Consider the following 27,927-nt stretch of genomic DNA (forward strand, 5'->3'; position numbering starts at 1 on the left):
ATGCCCATCTCTAGAGCCATCGCACAGCTGGGGAATGTGATGTTGGGAGGGGCCAGACCTGGATGACAAGCACCACTCTTGTCCAGGCTTGGAATGAGCTTGTGCTGCTGCAGTATAAAGACTCTTGAGTGACGGGGAGGAAGTTTTCCAAAAGGACGATAGAAGGCAGTTATGAAAGTGGAGAAGGATGGGTTCTGGGCAGTCAACTCACAAACTCCTTCATCAACCTGTGAAAACTCTCAGAATGGACCCATTCTGCAGAAAAATGTGTGCAAAAAATTTGGATACAATATTCAGGTGTTCAGGTTCAAGCCCTAGTAGACCATCCATGGACTCTAGGTTAAGAATATCTGCTCTAGAAAATTTCCAAGGTCTCATCCCATTCTAGTATTCTTTGTTTTATTAAGTTTTTTTTTTTTTTTTTTTTTTTAACCAATGTTCATGATAAAAGCTTCTTTGGAGTTTCACTTCCAATGTTTCTGATTTAAGCTGTTAAAGAGTGACGCATGGTAGAGAGGGCAAGGGAGTATGACCTGTGACTACAAAGCACCCCCAGAAAGACCAAATTGTGTCATTGTTCGTCGAGAGTATTGCTTTAGTTTCATTTTCCATCCTTATGATATCATGATAAATAGTGCTTAATAAAGTGTCAGACTCCATTTTGCATTATGATTTTAAAATGATAAATTTCTTCTTATATTTTTATGGACTAGAACACGCAGACTTATTGGATCATTATAATATAAACTGGAATAATTTGGAGCTCATGAGATTATTGTCTGTGCTCTGTGGGTATGATGCTCACTGGTCATTTTTATTTGGAGACTGATCCTGAGCTTTAAATCCAAATTAAGGAGTCACTTGTTTTTGTCTGAACTTGGCTTGCATGCTATGTAGGAATGTGATGATTTTTTTCCATGAAAGCCATTGCTCAAATTAAATTTGTTATCCCTGATAGTGTGTGAGCACAGAGGATGGGAGGCAGCACTTGGTGATGCTGAAATGGGGGCCGAGGGGAGGTGTGTCCCGAAAAGTGAGCAGACAAATGGAGTGGATTTTTGACAGGGTGCTGATTATTTCAGCAGGTTTCAAAAAGAGTTTTCATCTTTAGCAGGACTATGCTTTTTCTCTTGGGACACAGCTTTTCAGCTGATGGCTTTTTTCATTTTTATTTTTTATCTTTTTGGTAGAAAAGTGAGCTTGTTTCTTTTCTTTGAAGCAAAAATTTGTCAAATATCAGCTTACTCTGGCAACCAGAAACTCCTTTCTTTTCTGTGGTTTGTGTTGTGAATGAGGTAGGATGGGTGAGGAAATTAATTTTTCTTTTTACTCAGAGGTGATTGAACATGTTTCTGTGCCTAGTTTCGGTGACACATGAAGATTTTTTTTAAGGTTTTATTTATTTGAAAGAGAGAGACAGAGATAGAGAGAGTGAGCATGAGCAGGGAAGAGAGGGGGAAGCAGGCTCGCTGCTAAGCAGGGAGCCCGATGCGGGGCTTGATCCCAGGACCCTGAGATCATGACCTGAACTGAAGGCAGAGGCTTAACCCACTGAGCCACTCAGGTGCCCCAAGATGTTTATCTCTTTTCTGCAGTTCACTATTTCTGATGCTTAACACTATCAGCTGCATTTATTACATGGTATTGACATTACTGTTGATTTTTTAAAAATAAAGTAGGTATTAATTCTCAAGGTCCAATGTACATGAAAATTATTTGAATATCTTACCCCCTAACTTACTGCCACCAGGCAAGTTTCCCAGATAATTTTGATGCCAGTGACCTAGGAAGTATACTTCAGTAAGCTTCCATAAGGGCAGGGACAAAGTTGTCTCTGTGCCTCTGCTTAGCACATAGTAGGGACTTAGTAAATACTTACTGAATGAAAGTTACTGAAGGAATAAATGGATGACTTAAGGAAGTAGGCTGAACCAAGAAATAGCAAACCATCAAGAGCTTTGATCACTGGAATTTCAACAAAGTCATCAGAAGGGTATGTAGAATTTTAGAGAGAAGAGATGCATGTCATATTATTAGTTACATGTCCTTTTGTCCCTTTGGGTTATGCTTAAGTGTTTTAAGAACAATGGAAAGTTTAACTTACAGATAATATTTTAAACTTTGATGTTGGGAATTTTTTTGAGTAGGAAATTGAGGACATCGGTGGTGTGGAATCTGCCCAGTTGATAGTCTTTTATGAATTATGCATATGTAAAACTAATAAATGATCTACATTTTATAAAGTGTGAGATGGATAGCTCTTAACTATTCTCATTTGAATTAACTGGCAAATCTAGAGGATAAAGACTTTGGCAAAGACACTCATTTTTAGTTCTTAATTTATCCGTCACAGTATGAGAGCAACTTTCCCTAGGTTCTGTGCTGAATGATACTTCAATTTTTATAACAAGAAAGTTATTTATTTTTCTTAAAGTAATCCTACTTATAGAAAATATAGGAAAAAATCAAAAGAAGAAAGAATCTTTGTGCTATAATTCAAAGTTACTGCCATTAATATTTATAGACAATTGAAGTCAGATGTTCAATTTTCTGTTTTCTGTATACAGCCATACTAAATGCTGTGGGGAACAGAATGTCACTCTAAAAGGGTCTGTAGTCCCAGGATTACTTAAGTAACTGGAGTATGAGATGTGAAGACCAGTTGTGACGAGAGCTGTAACAGAGTGGAGGAGAAAGTGGTTCATTCTAGCTGGGGTATTTGGAAAGGTTTCATGGGCTCAGGGCATGTTAGCAGCATCTGGAGGATAAGTAGAATTATAGGAAGCTGAGATGGTGTGGAAGCAGGGAAGGCATTTCAGACCCAGGAATGCAGCCTGTGGTGAAGGCAGGAAGGAAACTTTACGTTCAGGGTATAGGATGGAACTCAATGGGACTGATGCAAAGAGGGCTGGCAGGTGAGGGGGGCCAGTGTGTCGGGAAAGGAAGACTCTTGCCATCTATAGGAACTTTGAGAGATTCATGGGTATTCAGCCTTTCTTGGCAAATGCTCAAATACTCCATCATCCTCACAGTCAAAAAGTTTTCCTGGAGGTTTGATTTTAAGTGCGTTCCTCCTGTTTTATTTTTCTTTTGGAGGAAAACTTGAACCAGAGTAATTGTGATCTTGATACAACTGGTATGAAGGGGGACCTAGTACACATTAGGCTCAAGAAATATTTGTTGGTTGACTAAATGAATGGCACTGAATGTTCATACTTGATAACATCTTGAAGAAAGATGGAGTGTCCAGAAAAATCTCACATGCTTCAGTTACTATGAATTTGAACTTTCTGATCTCTCTCTGACGTCTACCACCTCCACAGGGCACACTCATATTGAAACCTTTTGAGGACTCAGGAAGAAAAGTGAAATTCTAACACGAGATTCTAAATGTATCTGCTTTAAAATTTTAAACACGTAGGTGTTAAACAGAGGGATGTCACAAGCCTTTGATTTTCAACCTGTGGCTTTCTGTCTGCAAAAAAGACATTCAAAGATAATGACTTATGACACTGGTATCTACATAATGTATAAATAAACTCTTGAAATGTCATTGACTCCTCCCAAGAGACTCAGATTATATTGGTTTTGCTATAGCCATCACTCTCCCCATTTGGTTTGGCTCTATTACCAGATCCACCCACGGACTAGGTCTTCCTTAGAGTTCAGATGCATTCGAAATAGGCAAGAGTGGTCATGGGCAAAATTGAAACATTAAAATTTATAATTGGGAATATTCTAGTGACAACACGAGGCATTTTTATGCTGACTTTATCTCTAATTTTGAATGAATCTGGAAATGATACTAAGAGTATAGTCAGATATGGCCAATGATCTGTACTGCCATAATATAATTTGAATAAATACAAAGGACTGTAGTTTAATGGATGTGATCTTTGAAGCCAAACTGTGTACATTCAAATCCAAGCTCTACCACTTACTAGAGCTAGGGAATCCTGGGCAAATTACCTAAGTATTTTATCTCAGTATCTCACGGTCATTGAGATAAGAATAGAATTAGTACTTCGTAGCCTCGTTGTGAATTAATACATGTAAAGCACTCAGAACAGGGTCTCCACATCATATGTTCCGGTGTTTGCTGGAATAACGACTAAGTCGAGGCATTGAGACTCCTCCTTTCTCACTTTTTATGCTTGGCTTTTCGGAGTGTGTCGTTGTTATTAAAGCAATGTTGCCACTTGAATTTACCTCTTTCCCAGCCTGGAGGAGGATTTGTACTAGTGACCCAGGATTCCCACACTTGATGCCTGTCTCAGATGCTGTCCCTTGGTCTGCAGGAGTTCTGTGTTGGGTGATTCCTTGGTGATCATGTTCCTTGTAATGAAAGCTGTTTATGACCTTAGTCTGTCCCCAACCCTGAGAAGGACAAACTACCCTTGAGTTTGTTTTCTGTTCATACCTGCTGTGGATCAGTCTATGAGGATGACTCCAAATGTCTGCCAAGGGCCAGTGTTTGTACCTTAATACATTTTAGGCAAGAAACACTTGGCACTTTTAGGCAAGAAACAGTTGGCACTTGAGTAGTAATCTTTGTATAAGAGTATCCCTGGGGGCGCCTGGGTGGCTCAGTGGGTTAAGCCGCTGCCTTCGGCTCTGGTCATGATCCCAGGGTCCTGGGATCGAGTCCCACATCGGGCTCTCCGCTGGGCGGAGAGCCTGCTTTCCTCTCTCTCTCTCTCTGCCTACTTCTCTGCTTGCTTGTGATCTCTCTCTGTCAAATAAATAAATAAAATCTTTAAAAAAAAAAAAAAAAGAGTATCCCTGAAGACGAACGCTTTTTCTACAACTCCCAAGTTTACAACTCCTTGGATGTGCCATAATTTCTCACTTAATTTCCAGTCAAACCTTGCAGCAGTAGTTTATTAAGCTGCCGCCCCTTTCCCTGTGTCATTTCTAAAGAATTGCAATTTATTCTTTCCCTATTGGCCATTGGTTATTTGTCTCCCCTATTTCCCTTCTCACCATCCTGATGCTTTTTCCTAGCTTTCAGATTTGACTTCTAGCATGAGGAGACCCATTTGCCGTGAATCCTTTTTCTTAAAGCTATTTTTAAATTCTTGGGTCTGCTGCTATTCTATCCCAACACTTTTTTTTTTTTTTTTTGTAAATTCTTGCCGCTAATTATGTTCTTCCATCAAGGCCAAACTCTGAGGTAACGAATGCTTTACAAGTTGATCATGTTCGTCCTTTCAGACTGAGGACACGTTCCAGAAATGCCCAAGATCTGAGGGATCATGGCCAGGGGAAAAAGTCAACTCCTTGAAGTCAGTGGTCAGTAATACGGGTAGCCACATGCTCTCCCCTTGGGATCCCCAAGATAGTGCCACAACTTGGTACCACTCCACCTTCCACTGTGGGGAGAGAGAAGAGAATTTGCTTCGTCCGCAAAGAATCCCCTCCATCATCATATTTCTCTCTTTCTTCCTTCCTTCCTTGCCTCTCAAACAGACCTGCAGGGGTTTGAGTCAAGGCAGATCCTCTCCCAATAGTGCATTTTAATATCAGAAAAGGAAAGAAGGTCAGCCTGGTGGTGAGAAACCTTTGCCCTTATACAGGTTTGGCCTCCTCAGCCCGCCCTTGTGGCATCCTTGGGATTTTGGCAGACTTATGGGTATCATATTTTCACATGGATGAACTGTACTCTACAACTTCTTCTGTGTACCAGGAACCCAAAAGTGCTGACATTGAAAATACAGGTTTTTGTTTGTTTGTTTGTTTATTTGTTTTTCTAGCTGTTTTGGCTCCCCTGTTTTCAAGAGAGATCTGTTTTTCATGGTTGTGACCATGGGACTCTTGTTTACCTCTCCATGGAAGATGCTCATGGGGTAGTGATGGTATTTCTGAAACAGCCCCTGGCAGCATGAGAGGTCTGGGTAGCAACAGCTGTTTTCTGGTTAAACATTTTCAATTTGAGAGAATACTTGTACTCCTGGAAAGTCTTCCTTGGTTGTATCTGGGCGGTAGCTTTGGTCATGAAGGCAGACAGTTCTATGTCGTCGAGGCGAAGATAATGGGACAGTCTATGGAAAGGACTTCTCCAAAAAGACCCTTTGATTTGTGAGGCATTTCCCTCTCTACCCTCCAGTCAGTATGTGTGGGAGCAACTTGAACTTCACACAGAAAGGACCCCACAGTTGTTTCCACATAGCTGTTTCCTGTGCAGGGACAGAGCGAGCCTCCGTGTCCTGAATATCTTTAGGAAAGATTATCTGCCACATAACCATCTGTGGGCATAAGTCAGAGAAACTTTTGGGGAGCCTTAAGACTGCAAATGGGGGTTTTATGTCTGGGTTTAGGTGTGCCTTGATGCTTTGCTTTTCCAGCCTAGACATTAGGACAGCAGCTGAAACATCCAAACGTGATTTTTTCAGAATTTGTGTGGGGGAGGTAAAAACTCAACCTGCTCACCCTAGATCTACTGCAATGCTTTGCATAATATTTAATGATGTACAAGCTGTTGCCTAATGGTCGGTTTTACGGTGTGCACCCTTCAGTTCTGACTAGCCGGAGTCCTCCATGATTTAAGCTGCTACCTCCCTCCTTTATGTGTCTTGGCCTTGGGTAAAGCTGCTCTAGTCATTATTGTCTCTCCTTGGTTTCTTCTTTTTCCTTTTTGTAGGTCATTCAATGAAACCTATAGTTCTTGTCGGTCACATAGGTCTTTGCTTCTTTTCTTAACCTTAACATTCCAAGAGAAAAGAATCCTTTTTGTATCTGAAAATCTGAACATTCTTAGTGCTGGGTAGTGAGCAGTTGCCAGAAATAAATAATGATCCCTTTTTCTATGCTGGGTACAATTTAAACATTTCACATATGTTATTTCATTCTCAATGACTCTCTAAAGTGGGTTCTGTTATTTTCCCCATTTTACAGATGCAAAATTTGAGACTCAGAGAAATTAAGTAATTTATCTAAAGTCATATAATTAATTGAACAATAAAGTTAGGATTATGATGAATGCCACACAGTGGTGCTGGAGAGAAGTATTGTTATCCCGATGTTTTAATAAGGCCACTGAGATTCAGGGAACTGCAGAAATTTATTCAGGCTTATCTTAACTCCAACCCAAGTTCTTGCTCAGCATTCTCTATTTTATTGTAGAAAGTTCTCATTTCTACCCCCTTGGAGGTCCTGGATTCTGTTTAACTGAACAGATTAACTGAAAACTCAGTATTCAGAACTGGGTTCTGAATTCTGTGTCATGTGCTAGGTATACAGAGATGATTTTTATTTGTTATTTTATATCTTCATATAGCTGGAGTAGGTTCTTTTGGCTAATCAATGAATTTTCCTTTTGGGGAAGCCTAGAGGTAACTTTGGTATCCAGTATTGTGCTAGTCAAATGGAAGGATACTCAATATACTGACTATCATTTGGTAACATGTGATACAAGTAAACCATTGAATAAACAATTTTGTTCTACAAATGTATGTGTTTGGTTCAGTTAATGTTCAATGATGGGCTAATGTCCTACATTAGCCTGATTGATGAACCTAGACACAACTTTTAATAGGATGTCACTTTGAGTTTTATGACTGTCACTTCCCTAATGGAGGTAGTAGACTGAAAGCTCAATAATAGCTCATATGTTGAGCCCTTATTGGGTTGGCTTTTGGAAACCTAACATTCTCTTGAAACAAAATCATACAACTAGAAGCCAAGACATGTGGACTGTAGTTCTAGCTATCATAACTATCAGGCTATTATCATGTCTCCTGATCTCTCAATTTTCTCATATGCATGGTGAAAAAGTTATACCAAGTGACAGTTCAGGTCACTTGTAAAGTCTTGTAATTCATGGAAAAAAACCTTATACTGTAAGAAGTCCTTTGACCAATATAGGGTATGAGTTTAGTTTTAACTGTAGATAAATATCTTAATTTTGTTGAGTCTTAGTTTTCTTACCTTTTAAATAGGTTGATAATTCCTGGCATGCCTAATTTATAGGACTTCTGTGGAGCATTTGATGAGTCCCTCGAGATAGAAGTGCTTTGAATCCTATAACACACCGTATGAACAGAAGATATTATTCATATTGAAAGTTAACAGAAAGGTGTTGGGTTTCTTGCCCCACCCCTTCCATCCCCGAAAAAGACTGGAGTTTGGTTCTGGTTGGGCTGTTTCCTGGAGTTTCTGGAACTCCTTGGAACTCCACAGGGTCAATAGGGGCTTTGTCCTGCCTCCAGTCTGTTTCCCACGGTCGGGAGAAGGCTGCCACACTCTTTCTCCTGACAACACTTTATCAAACACACCCGCCACACAAAATGTGGTAATTCATGAGACAAAAGTGAGGTTTTGAGTTACAATAACCTCTGCTTTGTTGAAAACCCCCTCGGAATCTGAGATCCTCTCCGTAGGTCAGCAGACATGTGTGGGTCCTCCGTTTAAAAATGCCTTAAAAACAGCCCGATAAATCATCCCCCAAATGTGTGTGCCACGTCTAACTCTGTCTCTCAGTGGGGATATTTTTAACTCCTACTTCTAACTCCTCTTGGTTCCTTTAAGGAAGTGTGATCCGAAAGGGTCAGGCATTTGGCATCTACTTAGGGGAAACTTTGAAAGAATTCCTGACGCTCCCCCTGGGGTAAGGCTGGCTCTCCCCAAAAGAACGGGCCCTTCAGAGCGTCTTTGCCACATAAGGGCTTGTGTGAGGCCCCAGGCGCCCGTTGATGCTGTCTCTTCCCTGTGACAGATGGTCAGGACTTCAATTTCAGCAAGCAATCCACTGTCGAGAGGGCGGGCGGGAGCTTCTGCCGGCATGCCAAGTGACAGGGCAGCTTAGGGTAACAGGGATCTGGGGTGTGCCCAGCATAGCTTTTGTGCTAACGATGGGCTGGTGACAGGCGCCGCGCCCCTGCTCATCGTTAAGGCAGAAGATCCCCTGCTCCCTTGATTCTGTTTCTCTCTGGCAGAGCTAGTGTCCTGTTTGCTTGTCTTTCAAAATCCATTTTGGCACCAGATGGCTCCCCTCATGGTGGCTAGCAGTTGTCTGACTTGAAGATGCCAGAGGGTGTGCTGACAGCTCCTTCTAACACAGCCTGTATCTGGCTGTCGGGTCTGGGCTCAAATGTCTTCAACACACCCCTGTGGCGGTATTATCGACCCTAAGGAACTGGGGGTGGGGGCCCCTGGAGGGAGGATGTCCATGATGTCTCCCTCCACAGTATTTACGCTACTGGTAGGGAATCATAATGCCAAAATTATTCTTATCTCTATGGTTGCACTTATACACACACTTATTAGTATAAATGCCATTGTAGTACCATGACTCTCAATGGTACCATTAGTACTAATATCTGTACAGCACTACTTCTATTATTACTAAAACTACTGTAGCCTAATGGTTAAGATCATAGGCTCTGACCAAATTTGGATTCTAGGCTTGGAGTTCCTAAGCTTTGGGCAAGTTATTTAAGTTCTCTGAACCTCAGTTTCTTCATTCGTAAAACGGGATTAATACCAGAGGTTCCTTGGGGGGTTAGCTAGGGAAAATGTGTTTGAAGTTCCTAGCGCTGTGCTGAGCACAGGTTAAGTATGTAATACATGGGAGCCGATGTTATTGCTGCCATAGTCACCATGCTTACCGATGCCTGGCAGTCTCACAGCTCATGCCTGCAATCACCTTATAAGGTAGAGCCGGTCACTGTAAGTTTACAGAGAAGGGGTACAGAGAACTTCAGTTACTTATCCAAAATCACACAAGTCCAGCTATTTATCCAAAATCACACAAGTCAAAGTTGGGATATGAATCCCATTCTGGGTATTTCTAAAGGCTGTGGGTTACGGATTCTCACTGTCACTTGAGTGACAAAGAGTCCTCTTTTGAGGGTTGGCGTGGCTTTTAAAAATGCCCTTCCAACTGGCTTTACTTGAAAGAAGCAGCCAGTTTTCACATTTCAGATGTCTTTGGCTTGAACCCTAGTAAGATGGCAGACCCATTATCCTTGGGTTTCACCACCTTAGCTTCTGAAAGCCGTTTGTTATCACAGGGCCACCCAGCATTGACCTTCTGAGAGCTCAGAGGAAAGGACAGTACAGAGACACTCGGGGTTGTGACTCCTCCTCAAACCTCTTTCCCTTCCCAAGTCTGCCCTATTGAAAGGGGACATGAGTCAGGATCAGCTGATGGCCCCAGGGAAGGACAGAGTGGATTCCATTTTACAAATTTGGGCTTCAGTGGTGTCCCATGAGTCATTTCTCTTGTACGGAATGTTGATGAACTTTGGCCTCTGTGGAGAGAACCTGAAAGTAAGGTCAAATGATTATTCAGAGGCCTGCCTTTGTTGATGGGCAGTTGAATGGTACATGATGTTGAAAAAGAGTCATTTTAGGTAAACGTTTACATTATATATATTTTTAGAGATTTTATTTATGGGGAAGAGAGAGAGAGAGAGGGACAAGTAGACTTCCTGCTGAGCAGGGAGCCTGATGTGGGGCTCCATCGGGGACCAGGGAGGAGAGAGATTCTTCTGGGACCACGCTCAGTTCAGTATTCAGAAATCAGTTAAACTCAGTGCAACTTTGTACTGTGTTCTCATTTCTGAAGACCCCTGTATTATTTGCTTAATAGACTTTGTGCTCAGAGCTAAATTCAGACTGAGGCATCATGGCGTAATAGTTTTTCACAGATTACGTGTATTGAAGTGGGAATTTTATACTCCAAAGCAGGCTTGAATGGGAGAAAGGTGAAGAAAAGAAAATCCCTATAAGAATTTAACTGCTCAGTATTTTAATGCGTTCTAATATTTTTGGAAAATATGTGGGCCTGATAGCCATAGGCCTGAAAGTAAAAGGGGATGGAGAACTCAGGGTGGTTTTTATTTTTATTTTATTTCTTAAAATTTTATTTATTTGAAAGAGAGAGAGAGGAAGAGAGAGCATGAGTAGAGAGAGAGGTAAACAGAGAGGGAGAGGGTGACTTCCCACCAGAGTGGGGAGCTTGACATGGGGCTTGACCCCAAGACCCTGGGACTATGACCTTGGATAAAGGCAGCTGCTTAGCTGACTGAGCCACTCAGGCACCCCTCAGGGTGGTTTTTAAAATGCTTATTTCCCCAAACATGGGTCAGTGGAGAACAAGTAGGCTGCCAGCATGAGTGTCCTAATAGGACCTTTGATACCTGCTGTCTTTCTGTGACGGACTTTAAAAATTACAACATAAGAAATAATTCAGGGGGTGCCTGGGTGGCTCAGTCAGTTAAGGATCCATCTTTTGGTTTCAGCTCCAGTCATGATGTCAGGGTCCTGAGAGTAAGTCCCATGCGAGGCTCCTTGCTCAGCCAGGAGTCTGCTTGAGTTTCTTTCTCCCTTTTCCCCTCCCCGCAATGTGTGTGTTCATGTGCCCGCATGCCCTCTCTCCCTTACACACAAAATAAGTAAATAAATCTTTAAAAAAATAAATAACTCAGAAAGCTATAAGATGGCCATCTAATTTATCACCCACGATGGGGCACTTTTCAGAGTTAAAGTGGACACTATTAATATGTCCCCTAATATAGCCGGTGTAAACCAGGTTCGTTCCTGGCAATTTTTTTTTTTTTTGGATCATTCTAGTAAGTAAAACACATGGATCTCACTTTAGAACAAATTCAGGTACCAAGGTGGCAACAAAGTTCTTATTCAATCACGAATAGCTTTTGTCTACAGTAGGCAATATAAGAAAAACATGCAGGAAATATTTGAGAAGTCAAAGGACTTCAGTCAGTATGTGAATCTTATCTACTTCTTGTGGGTACTAGTAATTAAGGTATTTTATTTGGAGGTGCTAAAATAAAAAGTGTTTACCATCTCTGTATATTCATCTAACATGCATTTTGCTGGTTCATCATTTGTGAATTTATGGGGCTTAAATTACATGTTGTTGGAACCATGAGTAATTCTCAGGCAATTATACCCAATTGGAAACTACTTTAAATTATGGTGAAGACCTTCCCTCTGAGTAAAAATACTTCCTTGGGGGCTTAATTCTTTTGTGAGATCTGTTGGCAGCACTGAGAGTGTTTCCTTCGTAGAGAAAGTCCAGCTTAGATGCAAAACAAGGGCTAAAGCTTCAAATAAAATATTGGGTCTAACACCTTTCTAAACATTTCAGAAGATATGTGGAGAACAGAACGTATAACCTAGATGCAACTTACTACTTTTTTTTTCCCCTTCTGTGTCAGGATGGAAAAGCTAACCGTGATGATTTGTTTCTTCACAGGTTCTTCTTGAAATTTTTCCTCAAATGTAACCAAAATTGCCTAAAGAATGCAGGAAACCCACGTGACATGCGGAGATTCCAGGTGGGTTTGTCTTGTCTTTCTTAAATCTTGATAATGGCACGAATATCAGAAGAGGGTACAAAAAGTCTTAGGCAGAGGAAGATACAGAGTCTAGTTATTTCCCCAGAGGTGAGGAGCAGGTGAGACTCCTGGTCCCCCCCGGTCTCTGCACTCTAGGAGTTGTTTTTATTAGGGAAGCATCAGGACCGAACCACCTGCGGTCATTGATTGAGACAGTGATGTCCTCTGAGCCCAGTTTGGCTTCCTGAATGGACTCACAGACTTAAACCACTGCAGATTAAGTAAAGTACATAGAAATGATGTACTTTCTAGAATTACATCCTCTTCTTCCTTCCTTTCTCTCTGTTGCACTCTCCCAATTTTGGAAGTTGTCACAGTCATTGTCTATTAAAAACAGACCCCCTGATGCAGCAGGGCACATCTAGAGTATAATATGGGTGACCCTCAGTTCTGTGTCAGCAATGTCCTTGGATAGCCCGTGTGAAAGTTCTCAAGCACCAGTCAGATCAGCCACCATTCAAAGCATGAGGGGCGTGTTTGCCTCATATAATTACACATTTAGTGACAGAAGAAGATGTGAAAGCAAAGTGTTAATTTTGAAAACACAAAATGGTAGTTAGGTTTTAGGAAAGGTTGCTAAGTTCTAGATACTGGTGCTTCTCAAAATCGAAAGTGTCAAGAACCCCCCAGGGATCTTGTTAAACTGCTAATTGAGGTCTCCGGTGGGCCTGAAACTCTCCATTTTTAACAAGCTCCCAAGCGATGCCAGTGCCACAGATTGTGCTTTGAAGAGCAAGGTTCTAGACTTGTGTTGCTTTCCATCTCATTTTATGGGTAACTCATTTGCATGGTCAACGTTAGTTGTAGTGCAATATATCAGAGTAATGACGCGTGTATTCACCCATATGGTCTTTCAGTGAAAACAGTCTGGTGTTGAAAGTATACTCTTAGGTATAGCCAGTTAGCTTTAAGTGTAGATTGAAATGTATGGTCTCTGAGAGGATCTTGAAAAACTTCCCCCTCTGATGGAGGAAAGGTTATGGGATGATTCTGAACACTGATTTTCAGACGTCAAGATCTCTTTGTCTCCTAGACGATATTTTTTTAAGACGTGAGACTTATTGATCTCATGAAAGAACAAATTCAGTAGAAAGAAGACATTTTCTCCCAAGAACCTGTACCACTTTTGTAAAATCATTTTGGCCTCACCACCTATTGTCCTGACAGAGATGAGTACAGAGAATCCCTGAATTCCTAGTTTCCTGGAAAATATTTCTCCCGGCTAGTTACTGACCCCAAGTTGGAAGACTTGAGTAATCTCCTTCCCACATAGGACTTTTTTGTGTGTGTGTTGAGATGGAGTTGGCTTTGCTGCTAAACGACACAGGTGATGCCCCAGTGTGTTGCTCTGTGTCCTGCAACATGAGGTTGGGTTCACTATAAAGTGTTTTGCAGCTTGTTTTGGTCTTGGGATGAGCCATAGCTTAGTCCCTTGACCAAGCGTGGGTTAGGAACAAGCCATATCCAGGCATGAACCAATTCATGTCTAATAAACATGTCCAGTAGACACATGTCATGCCTTATGAATATCAGGATCCACTTTGCTCTGCTTCTCAGGGCAACAGACTTAGAGGTGCACTTTGGTGACATTGGGAATCTAAGAGTATTTGTGTAAGACTTCTGGGGCCTTATTTTTCCCTCAATGGACCTGTTAGTGAAATGTCTGAAAGCCTTAAATTATAGAGATGTAGCTCATAGGAGATGAAAAACCACCTCAGTCTATTACTTTTGAGTATCTAGAAAGCTTTATTTTTGCGGATAGTTGTTCTTCATTTAGTAGAAAGGGTACTGAGATGAGGGGTAGCATGAATTGAATTTCTGGAGAGCCTCAGTTTCCTCAGCTCTAAAATGGAATAAAAATTATGATTCTTATTTCACAACATACAAATGACAACATTTGTATGCATAACTAATTTGCAAATAATAAGTAGAAATGTTAGCTTTTGGGGAAAGTACTTGTAATACACAAAAACTGGGTCAGTTTTTCAGTACAGGGTTTCTCAATCGAGGCGCAAGTGCCATTTTAGACTAGACAATCCTTTGTTGTATGTGGGAGGGCGGATTTGTCCTACACACTGTAGTATGTTTAATGGTTCATCACTGGCCTATACACGCAGAGGCCAGGATAGAAATTCCCTCAGCCCTTAGCCCAATCATGACAACCCAAAATGTCTCCAGACATTTGTAACATTTTTCAGATGGGGTGAGGATGCAAACTTACCCCTACTTGAGCGTCATTGGTCTAGTCTTATACCTAATGGTTTCTGACAGCCTCTTCCTGGTGACAGTGCTATAGTCCCAAAGAGTGCTCTTTTTTTATTAAGCATGAGAACTGCCTGACCCAAGGTCCATATGTCCTTCAAATACATGTGCTCTTCCCTGTGAGTCTCCAACCATCCTAAAGTTAGGTAGACTTCTCTAAATAGGGGCAGCAACCTTGGCCACTACAGAGTTAATTTTTGAGTTGAAGAAGAGCTCTGTCCATCAGCAAGGACAAATTCCTTACTGGATCTCAGATTTAAGCTGATTTGTCCCCATCACCGCGTCATCACTTTCTGGGATAGGATAGAGGGAGCCTATGGCAGAAAGAACATTGACTCAGGGTTTTTTGTTTTTTTGTGTTTTTTTTTTTTGGTACACATTTATATAATTTTTCCACAATTAGCACATGGTCTTATGCATGTAGGCATGTGGATGTTTATGCAGTTGGGGAATGGGTTAAAATAGCACTTCAAATATCCTTACCAAACTTCTCTTTGTTTTTCCCAGTGGTGTTTTTTCATTAATATTATGGTCCTGTATGTTTCTCTGCATCATCTCATGCTGGTAGCCATCCCATCCTTCTTGAGCCCCATCTTTTCCTTGGATTCCACAACAACATTCACTCATTCTCAGCCTTCTTAAAGGGGTGCTATTTGTTTTCTCTCCTGTATATATTGAAATTCCCTAAGTTTTCTTTTGAGAGCCAGATCTTTTCCCACTTTGTAGGAATCTCTTAACTATCTCCTTCATTCTCAGCATATTAACCCACTGTTTGGATACTCAGAATTCCTGAGTCATGTTCCCTGAGACCTGACATCCAAATCCAGACCTAGATCTCCAGCTGCCAGTTGGAAACTTCCAGGAACTTCAACTCACTGAACCCCAAAGTCCATTGTCATCACCTTTCTTTTCTTTTTTTATGCTTCCATCAGAATTTGCCTTCTCTTTCCGTGTTCCCTATCTTGGTCTGTTTCCATTTATGTTAGGGCTGGGGAGATGACTGTTTATATCTGTGTCTACATTCAATGTGTTTCACGTAGGTGTATATAAATATACGTGCCCATACATGTGCCTTGACATACATCTGTAGACATTGGCCATGATGGTGATAATGATGAAGCCAACATTTATTAGGTACTTATTATGTGAGAGATATCATGCTAAGTATTTTACATGAATTATCATTGTATCTTCACAATGTCCCTGTTAGGAGTGTACAAATATTATATTTGTAAAATGTAACTTTACACATGAGAAACTGAGGCTTAGAGGAATTAAGCAATTTGCTCAAAGTCACACATCTACTAGGTAGTGAAGAGGCAGTGATTCAACCCAGCCATCTGGCTCAGATGTTACCTAATGTGGAACACTAAAGAAGCTGACGAGAATCTGTAGGGGGACAATTATTGCCGAGAAAATAAGGAGGTCTCTCAACATCTGAGAGTCAGAGTGGCTCTCCATGAATATGTGCTAGAACCTCAGGAAAGCCATGGAGAGGTGTTTGACCTATCACAAGCCTGAAGCTACTATCTGCCTGAGGACTATTGGAATGTCACCAAAGTTCGTCAGGCAGAGTGGAGTTGCATGGAAGTAAAAGAACATGAGCATTGTTTCTGAGCAGAGCTACAGTGTTGGCCATTTTTTTTTTTTGCTTGTATGAACCTTAGATAAAGAAGCTGTTAACTCAGAAGATGGCTCTAGCTTTACTTAATCTATGGAGGCTTGCGCCCCTTCTCCAGAGCAAGAAAGACCCATCATATAGATGAAGCATGAGTAAAGTCAGATGACCTCTGACATCTCAGAGAACTCTAGAAGAAACCATACGGAAGTTCCCAAATCTTAGGACTTACCCAAGAAGGGGGAAATTAGCCTCCCCTGCAGCTCCCCTGGCTGAAAGCAATGTGTCATAGAGACACTGGTTGAAGATTACCTGTGAAGAAGACACACAATTTCCATCATTCCTCTCATAGTACCCCAGTAAGAAGTAGGTTTTCTGTTGCGACCGCCTTTAAGGAGGAATAAGAAAGTGTCTTTTTGGCATCAGAAAACTCTGGTCTATCCTTGACATCTCAATGTGGCTTTTCTCAGTTATATTGAAAACCCAAGACCTAGAGACAGCTGATCGAAAACGTGCTCTCCTGACTATTAAGTGGGCTCTCTCCAACACTCGTGGCTGCCGCTTTTCTCTCATCTCATTTTGTATGCTCACCAGGCCACCCCGAACTTCATACAGCCACGCCAGAGCGTGTCTCCTCTGAACAGCAATCAGGGGCCTGTGTAGGTGACTGAGGAGGACATAAGAAAGGTTGTTGATCTCTTGACATGTAAAGACATTCTGTCAAGCAAACTCAGCCTCACAGCGGCTGAGCTTCTGGTGTGTAAACAGAGACTACTTAATTACACAGGTCATGTCAATTAGTGTGACCTTAGCGTTTTCAAGAAATTAATCACTTTCTGCAGAGCTCGGCTGTGTCCATACTTTAAGGCATTATGGAATAAACCTTGTAGAAAATCTGGTATAATCTTTTTTTTTTCCCCCTCCTTCTTCTTAACTTATGATAGATGTTTTCTTTTGAAATCCCCAGGCTGTGGCTAAGGTAACAAAATTGCTTAAAGACAACAGTAGATACAGGCTTCATTCAGTCCTGGTGGGTTTGAGGAAGTGGGGAGGAAGAAGGAAAGTGGGGGTAAGCTGGGATAGAGACAGCTCATGACAGGGAGAAATTCACTGTGACTAAATGAGCCTGTTTTCTTCATCTTGACACTAAAAAGATGCTAATGTCGAAGGACTGTGTTAAAACCATGTCTTGGGTCTGGTTTTTAACTGACAGGAGCTAGACAATTCCAGGTGAAGATTTAAATCCTTATCAATAGCTTTCCTTGTTGGGGCTGATAGAATGAGGATGGCGAGGGAGGGAACATGAATCGGGTACAAGCTGTCATCACGGTAGATGACTGTGGACTGTGAAGTAAGGTATACACTTCCAAATTCATCTTATCTCTTCAACAAAAATTTGTCCATAGGCTACAAATCTATATTCATGTATAAATGTTAGATGCATGACTGTGGATGAGTGTAAATTTAAGATACATTCCTTCATTCATGTGTGCATGCACTCAGTAGAATTTATTGACGTGGCAAGTGGTAAACACATTGCCAGGAACAATAAAGACAGGGTGTTTGTCCTAATGAAGCTCCTATTCTAGTTGAGGTCTATTTGTTAGGATAATACTAGCTGCTGTAATATGTAGAACAAAGAATATAATGGCTCCCACACCACAGGTCATTTCTTGTACACATCAAGGTACAAGGCAGGTGTTCTTGGTGGGTGAACAGGTCTCATACATATTGTGACTTGGGGACCGGGGCTCCTTTTGTTTTGTGTCTCTGCTATCCCCTAGAGCCTTGTTGTCTGTCCATCCAACTGAAGGGCAAAGACTATATAGAGGGGACTCATGAACTTCTTAAAAACCCGCTCTTAGAAGTGACCCTTGTCAAATATGCCCATATTCTGTGGGCTAGAAGTCTGTCCCCTGGCCATGTATAACCACAGAGCAACCTGCAAATGTCTATTTGTACGGCCCACACGGGGCAGAACACGGATGTGCGGGTAAGAGGTGCCACCAGCTGCTACGATGTGTACAGATTAGTAATTACAAATCATCAAAACTTTTCATTATTACTATAAAGAATATTAATAATATAAGAGAGAACACATGTGGGATGGGGGATAGGAGCCTAATTTAAAGTGGGTGACCGGGGAAAACTTTTGAGGAGGTGATATTTAAGCTCTGAGCCAAAGGGTACGAATAAACCATCCTGAGACGCGCCCGCAGAGTCTTCTGAGCGGAGAGAACTGCCAGCTCCAAATTCATGCTTATCTCGTGTTTATTGGAGGAGACAAACAATCTTCCTTCACTTTCTAGTCACTTGGAGTGGGGAAAGGAAATATGAGGAGAAACCACCAGGTTACCATCCCAAATCCCCACCAAAGATGTGTTCTATTTTTTTTTTTTTAAAGACTTTATTTATTTATTTGACAGAGAGAGCAAAGATGTGTTCTTTTAAAAATGATGGCCCAGGAAGTGACAGTAAAAGGCAACTCTCTGCTCTTGTTTTTGGTGAATTCTATAAATTTTGGAGAATCCTTGTTATTTATTCAGAAGCCTACAGAGGCTCTGAATCAATATATTATAAGAGATCATCAGACAATTCTTAAAATACATGTCCTACCTCTGCAGTTTCAGTCTGCTTTTAAAAGCACTTAAATAAAGAAATATTTGTATCCTTTTTATTTCTCTCCACTGTCCCTTACCACCCCCACTCCCGTTACATTGTTTTGACAAACAGCACATCTTGCAATTAAATTCTTTACCAACAGAATTCTAGGGACCCGAGCTGCAATCACTCTCTTCATACAGAATAATTTCAAGATGCAGCACGCTGATTAATTATACTGAAAGCAGCTCTAATGATAGTTTCAGAATACAGGATTAATTCGCATAACATGGTAAATACAAATGGTGGATTTTCAACCTGATATATTAAACCATTATGGCTTGTTGGGCAAATATGTGTCTTGGCATAAGACTTATGCTGGGCTTTGGCAGAAAATATGCATCACTGAGAAGGAATCCTTATGAACGCGATTTCATGAGTGGTGGCGCTGCATTTCGAGGAAATAAATTTCTCCATTAAGTACAGTCGCTATTGAAAAAATGTAAAATACGTGAAAGGATAGATGTTTAAAAGTGTTTGGTGTAGATCAGGGTTGCCAGTGGATATTGCTTCTGGGGATGCCTCTACTTAGTGAGGCTTACCATCAAAATATATTCTTTCACTTTTTAAGTTGTAACTTCCTGAGCTTTTATTACATATGAGACACCGTACAAAGTGTTTTGTATGGATAATCTTATTTTCCCACCGCTCATTCCCTTGTTTATTTTGCTTCAAACAAGTGCATTGGCCTATCTTAATTTCTTTCATTTCTCTTCCTCGGATACACCAAACTCATTTCTGCCTCAGGATCTTTGCACTTGCTATTCTGGCTTCGGAAACTCTCTGCGGCTTCACTGAATAGCTGGCTACTTCTTTTACTTAGATTTCAGCTAAAAACATCACCTCCTCAGAGATGCCTGCCTTAATCACCCAGTCAAACATAGCTCCCACCTAGGTATCACTCCATCCCCCTCTTATTCTCTTCTTGGGACTTTTCACATTCAGAAATTTGCTTTCATTGCTTAGTCACTGTCTGAAAACCCCTTTTTGCCTCTGATAAGTGCTCAGTTCTTGGTGGACAAACAATTTATCTGTCTTGTTCATTGCTGCCTCTCCACAGAATAATGCCTGGACTATAATAGGCTCAAAACTCTTTCCTCTGATCTATTGACTTATCTAAGGCTACAAACTGGTAAGTGATGGAGTTGGAGTTCAAACTCAGGACTCTCTGACCCTAGAATCTGAGCTGTTGACTAATATGCTTTTTTTTTTTTTTTCCTCCCAGTTTTCTCATCCATGTGTCATGGTCTCATTGGTAGAGAGCAGACATGGCAATTCTGTATGTTTTGACTCGCTGCTACTTAAAATAGCCAGTGGGAACACATACACGGAGAGTACCCATTAAATACCAGTGACACCATCTAGAGTCATCAAAGGTTTCCTGATCCATAGAGGGAGGACCAAGGTTCGGGTCACTGATGAGCTTTTATGTTGAGCATGTGTCACAGTTCAGGAAACAGAAGCTGAGTTTAGTTCCCAAAGATCTGAATGAGTTTAGCATACATATCTGAGCATTGAGAAGTGTCTGCTTTTGTCTTAACTGTTAAGAAAAGAGATCTTTTTGCCTTGAGCCTTACAGAGTGGATTTAATTCCGTCACTCTCTCCCTTTCTCTCGAAGTTCCACTCTGTTACATCCTGTAGGTTCATGCGTCCTCCATAATTTTTAACGACTTATTTGGGATCTTTCAACCAGATAGAAACTAGCAATCAGGCAGTTTTCAGAGACTATCTCATTCCATATCAGTCAAGGATATTTTAAAGGACAAAGTTAATGAAGACCTGACTCCTAACTGCGGCAGACATTTTTATGTATATAATACTTAGAGTGTAGTCAGTCATATACACCCCAGCTCTATGTCCTGAGAGACACCAGCAGAGTCAGGGGAGAACAGACTTCAGCCACAACGATTTGTGTGGAGAGGCCAGAGGCCGCGGTGGGTGAGAACTGGACCTAGAGTCTGAAAGTTTCCCTCCAGGCTTACCTCTGCTCTTAATTTGTCCTATGACCTTGAGGATGCTTTTAAACCTCTTGGGCCTCATTTTTCCAAGCCTCAAAGAGAGGTGTTAGACCCATTTGCAGTGCCATGACTACTGAGGACTTCTTTTATCATTTTCTCTTCTGAATCCCATGTGATGATCTATTTTTTGATCCTGATGATTTTTTTTTTAAAGATTTTATTTATTTATTTAACAGACAGAGATCACAAGTAGGCAGAGAGGCAGGCAGAGAGAGAGGAGGAAGCAGGGTCTCATGAAGCAGAGAGCCCGATGTGGGGCTCCATCCCAGGACCCTGGGATCATGACCTGAGCAGAAGGCAGAGGCTTTAACCCACTGAGCCACCCAGGCGCCCCCCGATGATGGTTATTAAGAATCACACACTGTTTAAAAATTATTCAGTCATGTGAATCCATCAGTTCAGGGCTTCTCACAGACAGGAGATAACCAGTGTTTCCAGGCAGATGATCCCATCCTATAGCAACAAAGGAAACTGACTGCTTTAGAATGCAGCCTTCCTAAGGACGAATTTAGGGTTCCCTCTCTGCTGTGTTGTTCCTATTACTACATTTGAAAACTCTTAGTTGGAAGCTACAAGGTTGGCTGATTTCTTAGGCTTTTGACTGTAATGTTCAAGGAGTCTGTAAAGAATGGCTCAGCAGACAGGGTAGAGAATATGGTAGAACACCCCTGTGTAGGGTGGAAATTTGATGACATAAAGACTTTATTTTGTAAAGCAGTTTTAGGTTTACAGAAAAATGAGGAGGAAGTATAAACGAGTTCTCATAGAAACCCTCAATCCTTTCCCCCATTTTCCCTATTATTAATATGTTGCATGCGTTTGATATACTTATTAGAGTAATGTGCCATTTTGATACACTTTTGATAACACAGTATAAAGTTTATAGTTTATACTAGGATTCATTTGTATGTTTTGTATTCTGTGGGTTTGGACAAATGCATGGTGTTATGTCCTCACCATTATAGTATCGGATAGAATGGCTTCCCTACCCCTGTGCCTCACCTGTTTATCCCTCCCTTCCCATGGCAAACTCCTGGCAAATCTTTTTACTATCTCCATAGTTTTACCTTTTCCAGAATGTTGCACAGTGGGAATCATATGGCTTATCGCCTTTCCAGATTGGCTTCTTTCATTCAGCACTATGTATTTAAAACTGCATGTCTTTTCATGGTTTGATAACTCATTTCTTTTTATTGCTGTATAATATTCCTTTCTATGGATTATCAGTTTGTATGTCCATTCACCTATGGAAGGGCATCTTAATTAATGAGACCTTTTATGTAGTTAAACTTTTTACTGATATAATTGTAGGTTCATATGTGGTTGTGTGAAATAATACTGAGTGACCCTGTGCACCGTTTGCCCAGTACCCCAATAGTAATGGATTGCAAAACTATAGTACAATGTTACATAGTATTATACAATAATCGTGCCGGATTTGAACATTGATAAATCTGCCACCTTATTCAAATTCCTCTAGTTTTGCTTGTAGTCATTTACATAGGTATATGTTTTTAGTTTTGTAAGGTTTTATCATGTGTAGGTCTATGTGTCTATCACCACAGTGACGATATCAGGCGTCGCCATCACCACAGGGATCCTTCCTGTCATTTTTCGTAGTAACCATATTCACCTTCCCTCTGTCCCGAACCTTTGGCAAGTGCTAATCCATTCTCCATTCCCCAGATTTTTAAATTTCAGGAATGTCAAGTAAATGAAATTATTCCATGTATGACTTTTCCATGACTTCCATAACAAAATATCACAGACTGAGTGGCTTAAAAATGGGAATTTATTTTCTCACAGGCTTGGAGGCTGGAAATCCAAGATCAAGGCATTAGTAGAGTTGGTTTCCTCTGAGGCCTCTCTGCTTGGCTTATAGAGATAGCCACCTTCTTGCTGTGTCCTCCCATGATCTTTCATCTTCACGCATACACTCTGGTGTTTCTCTGACCAAATTTCTTCTTCTTAGGACATGGATCAGATTGGATTAGGGCCCACTCTAAGAGCATTATTTTAACCTAATCATGTCTTTAAAGGCCCTGTCTCCAAAGACAGGCCCATCTTGAGGTACTGGGGATGAGGTATTTAACATGTAAATTTGGTGGGGAAGAGGGTAGGGAATAAGCCCGTACCATGCAAGATGTAATATTTTGGTACTGGCTTTTTTCACTCAGCATAATTCTCTTGAAATTCATCCAGGTGTATCAATAGTTTGTTTCTTTTTATTGCTGACTATTATTCCATGCAATGTCACTCACTGCCTTTCTATTTCGTGTACTCCAAGCCAGTGCATTTAATGCCTTATATTAGGGGTCCTGAATTAATGCGGACATAGAATAGGTTAAACCCAGAGGTGAGAAAGTCATGTAACAGACCAACTTTAGCACCAGTTTCCTTACACTGAGTTACCATATATTAGCTTTGAAGACCAAGTTTATAATTTTGTATCCATTCAAAATTAAGTTGTTAAAGTAGTTATTTCTTGGAGGGAGATACTACTAAAATATTCTAAATCTAAACATTGAAATCATTTTTGTGGTCTAATCTTCCTCTTGATTCCAGATTTGTTATAGAAATGTTTAAAAATACAGATTTTATTTTTTTATTTTTTATTTCTTTTAAAGATTTTATTTATTTATTTGACAGAGATCACAAGTAGGCAGAGAGGCAGGCAGAGAGACAGAGGGGGAAGCAGGCTCCTCACGGAGCAGAGAGCCCGATATGGGGCTCGATTCCAGGACCCTGGGATCATGACCCAAGCTGAAGGCAGAGGCTTTAACCCACTGAGCCACCCAGGCACCCCTAAAACTACAGATTTTAACTCTTTTGGTTGCTTTTGTCATAACCCCTTCTTCTACATGAGCTGCTACTTTTGTTAATGGGATTTTGCACCCATGACTGAATTTAGCTGCTTTTGTCTTTTTGAGAATCTGCTCATGAGACAGAGATTATGGGTCATGAATCTTAGATAATTTAGTTTATTGGGGACATACAAGGTCTCTTGCCTGATATGAAGAAAAGAGGGACAGCTTGAAGAATGGTAGCAGGAAATACTAAGCAATAACAAAACTCTCAAAGAATCCTTCATTCATATGAAATATTGGGAAAACAAGACTGAATTGATAAGATGTCTAATTTGTAGATTTTTTTTCAAAGCAGTAAGATTTTGTTTAGTTTCAAGCCTAAAATGTTACAAGCTAAGATGTCAGTGAGTCCTAGAAAGGAAAATTATATAAACCAGTGAAATTTACAATTTACATGAGGCCTAAATTACATAGTGACATATGGTGAGCACAAAAGTCTTTAGAATTATGCAATCTCATTGTTAGACTGATAAAGCAGTGAACATATTAGGGATAATTTTTGTATCCTTTTATTTAAAATAACAGTTTATACAGGGTCCTCTTTATGGCTTCAGATGATTAGCCCAATACATTAACTTGAACCATTTGGTCAGTATCACCAACAAAGTAACAGCTATACTACTACTGCTACTAACATTTGTTGAGTGCTCAGTTTGAGCCAGGAACCATACTGGCCACTTTCAGTAATGTAAGCCTCACAGAACCAGGCACTGTTGTTAGTATTTCCACTTGAGAGGCAGGAGCTTGGTGGCTGAAGGTCAAGTTAAACTGGTCAAAGTCAAATCAGCTAGGAAAGCTTGGGTGTCAAGAATCATCAATTTTGTGTTGAATTGTTTCTAATTCTAAATAGGTAGAGGGGTAAAATTGTAAAAAATACAAAAACAAAAACAAAAAACAACCTTTAGGGATAGCTAGGTCTAGGATAAAACAGAGAACATTCTGAACCACTGAGATGAGGCAAGAAACTGAAAACGTTAATGTACAATCTCCAAAGTTCATGGATACCTGCAGATTTCTCTTCTGTGTTTTTGTGTTTGTTTGTTTTTAATCCCCTCATGCTGAATGCCCTCACTTGGAGGGCTGGACCTAGATAGAATGTATCATGGAACACACTGCATGTTCATCGACATATCTATGGACTGCTATATTGGAAAGCTATGTCCTAAATAGAATAATTCTATAAAAAATATAGTCATCAAAAATACTTGTATATAACCTTAAACATGTCCACTTACACTAATACCTATTTCAGGAGATATCATTTGGACATCCCCCTGAATAACTTTGAGCCATTTATTTCCAAACCATTCTACAGCAGCATTGTCCCATAGAACACTCTAGAATGAGGAAAATGTTCTGTGCTGCTCTGTCCAATATAGCAGCCTCTAGACACATGTGGCTACTAATCACTTGAAATGTGGCTATGGAGACTCAGGAACAATGGAATTTAAAGCTTTAATTAGTTTAAATTTAAATAGCTACATGTGTGGTTCCTGTATTGGACTGTACAATTCTTAAGAGTAAAGATTTAATTTAACAGATATAAAATTCTAAGTATACCTGTTCCTCATATTCCCTTCATCTCTTTCCCAGGGCAGGAGAGTGAGGAAGGGGATAGAGAGGGAAGTGTTGAGTCCAAATGTAAAATCATTTTCCATGTTTACCTGTCCCAAATTCAAGCTGTGTTTTGTTGACAAAATTTGGGAAGGTTGAAGATTTGGCAGGCCTGTCTGTCCCCTTGCCTGCATGAATGTGTCAGCACCTCATTAATCTTGTGTTAAACTGTAAAGGCCCTTTTCCTTCCCACTATGGGCCTATTTTTAAAGGACACTTCAGTGCCCCCTTTGCATCTCACAGTTAGATTTTTAAAAAATTTACAAGTTGCTCTGTGGATTAATTTCAGCATATGTTTCATTTAAATGTATCTTGATCATTTCCAAATTGGAATGAGAGAAATTATTTGGGGGAGAGGAAAGTTAAAATGTTTAGTCATGAGTTTCTGTGAGGAACATTAGGTGTTTATTTTCTAGGAATTAAAGACACAAGGATTCTGCTTTATCTTTCTCCAATTTTAAGGGAACTTTCAATGAAATGATTCTGTCACTCATGTGGTCTTGGTGATCCTTTTTTTGTCAAGAAAAAAAACACATAGGATGTAATTTTTTTAAAACTTAACTGCTTTTGTGATTTTTGTTCAATGTAGGAATCAGATGACAATATCTTTAAAAAATACTGAGTATTTTAAGCTTAAGCCTGTAGCATTTCATCTTACAGGTGCATGGTGAATTGCCATTGCTTTTTTTTTCCTCTTAAGACAGACATCTAGAATAACAACTTTCTGCATTTCCTGACACTGGAAACAGATACCGTTTGGGATTCCTTTTATAGTTTCTTCTGCTAACGACTCCAGTGACCACTCAATTGTGGTCTCGTAGTAAATCAAAAATTCTTTGAAAGACCCAGCTTTGTTATATAATTGTCAATGTCCCACCTCCCTAACTAAAAAGAAAAGTGAGTTTCTGTTGCCTTAAATAATATGGACTCTGAATTGGTACATAATACTTTTTGAAAATAAAAGAATAGACCGTTTTCTTCTCTTCTCCCTCCTTTTAAATTAACCTACAATTGATGAGGCATACACAGAACCTTCAGGCTGTGTCAGATCTGGTTGGTCAATCATGAAGAAAGAGAAAAACCACTTTGCAAACTGCTACTTCAAATGTACTGAGTCCTTCCGTCAATGACTTGCCCTAGTTGGGATTTTGGTTTTCACAATGATTGAGGCAAATACCCGAGTCCCAGAATGGACTCTCAGTTGTTTACTTTGTATTTTAATGAAACAGATTTAAAAAATAAAATCAGGGGAGGCTCCAGGTCTGGCTGGGAGTCATGGAAAAGACCTTGAGAGAGGACCCTTCGGAAGGACCCCATAGTAGCCTTGCCCTGCACTCATCCCTGGGAGACCCCAGGGTGGGATGACCAAGTGCGCAGTTTCCAGAGTTCCCCGACTTCTGCATTCGGGTCTGAAAGACTGTAGGGGCTCCATTTAAAAAGCAGGGCCTCAGGTCTGTGTAAGGGAGGGCAAGGAAGAAAGAAAACAAAAACTAATAACTAGATCAAGTCAAATGGGATCAGATCAAATGAAATCAACCCCATGATAGTACTGGGAGCAGAGCTGCACAGGCTGGAGTTCTATACCATCTTTGAGGCTGTGAGAAAGGAACTCCGCCATGTTTTGGCCTAATGGGTTTAGATCAAAGATGGCGAAGGTAGAACTTTTCAGTATGGCTGACGTTGGTGGGGGGTGGGAGGCTACTGAGGAGGGCCCTTTGCCAAGGCAGGGCTGACAGTTTGCAAGCACAGGGCAAGGCCCAGCATCTTGCCCTTTGCCCAACTCAGGGGACGAAACTGAGGCGTTGCACAAGACTCGAAGGCGGAGAAAAGGCTTCCTCAGAAACTGGGGCCTCAGTATGTGCCAATCCTTGTAAAGCGTTTCACCTCTTGAGAGGCTAATGCCTCTCAAAACCAAGAACAATTAAAGCGAGAGTCTTTCCAAGCAACTGGGGAATTGAGCAAAATAAATCAGAAATCCTCAGCTTTGGCTCTGGAGGCTCGCCTCATTATGAGAGCAGATCTATTAGCCCTCTTGCCTTTGTCTTTCATTTCTCAAGTGAGGTGATTCTAATTAAATTAATCTGCATGTCAATCTATCGGTGATCAATCAAAGAGCCCGAGGTCTCCCCTCTGCTGCAGGGTGCTTGCGGCTGACAGGGGCTGATAATGGAGGAAGAAATAAACTGTCGAGGAAAGTTAATTAGTCAACATAATAGGTGGATTAAACGGGAGCTGGCTGATTGCTGTTTCCCGTGTCAAAGCATGAGGTGGGAGCTGAGGCTGCAATTACAGACAATTATTATATTTGGTTGTAAGAGGTCGCATGAATAAACATATCTCTGTGGGTTTCAGTTTTAATCCTCTCCCCCATTTAATATAAGGAGAAGTGTAGGTCATTTCTTCTCATTGTTTTAGTCAGAGTTCTCTGAGAAAACACCTCTGCCCATGTCCCTTCTGGCAAACTAGGCTCAGAGTGGGTTTATGAGATGGCTGGCATATCCCAATTATACCGAGCCATCCCATT

At 40.7% G+C, this 27,927-nt stretch overlaps 1 protein-coding gene across 4 annotated transcripts in view; it reads left to right on the forward strand.

Annotated features, from left to right (window-relative positions):
- Nucleotides 1-27,927, forward strand: part of EBF1 (EBF transcription factor 1) — a 384,990-nt gene that overhangs the window by 231,676 nt on the left and 125,387 nt on the right. For all 4 annotated transcript variants that reach the window (XM_044230428.1, XM_044230435.1, XM_044230443.1 and 1 more), the window contains exon 7: nt 12,221-12,302. In XM_044230428.1, the coding sequence (XP_044086363.1) occupies nt 12,221-12,302 (82 nt within the window). The remainder of the gene's footprint in view (nt 1-12,220; nt 12,303-27,927) is intronic.

This window comes from Neovison vison, chromosome 1, assembly GCF_020171115.1.
Source record: "Neovison vison isolate M4711 chromosome 1, ASM_NN_V1, whole genome shotgun sequence".
NCBI lineage: Eukaryota > Metazoa > Chordata > Mammalia > Carnivora > Mustelidae > Neogale > Neogale vison.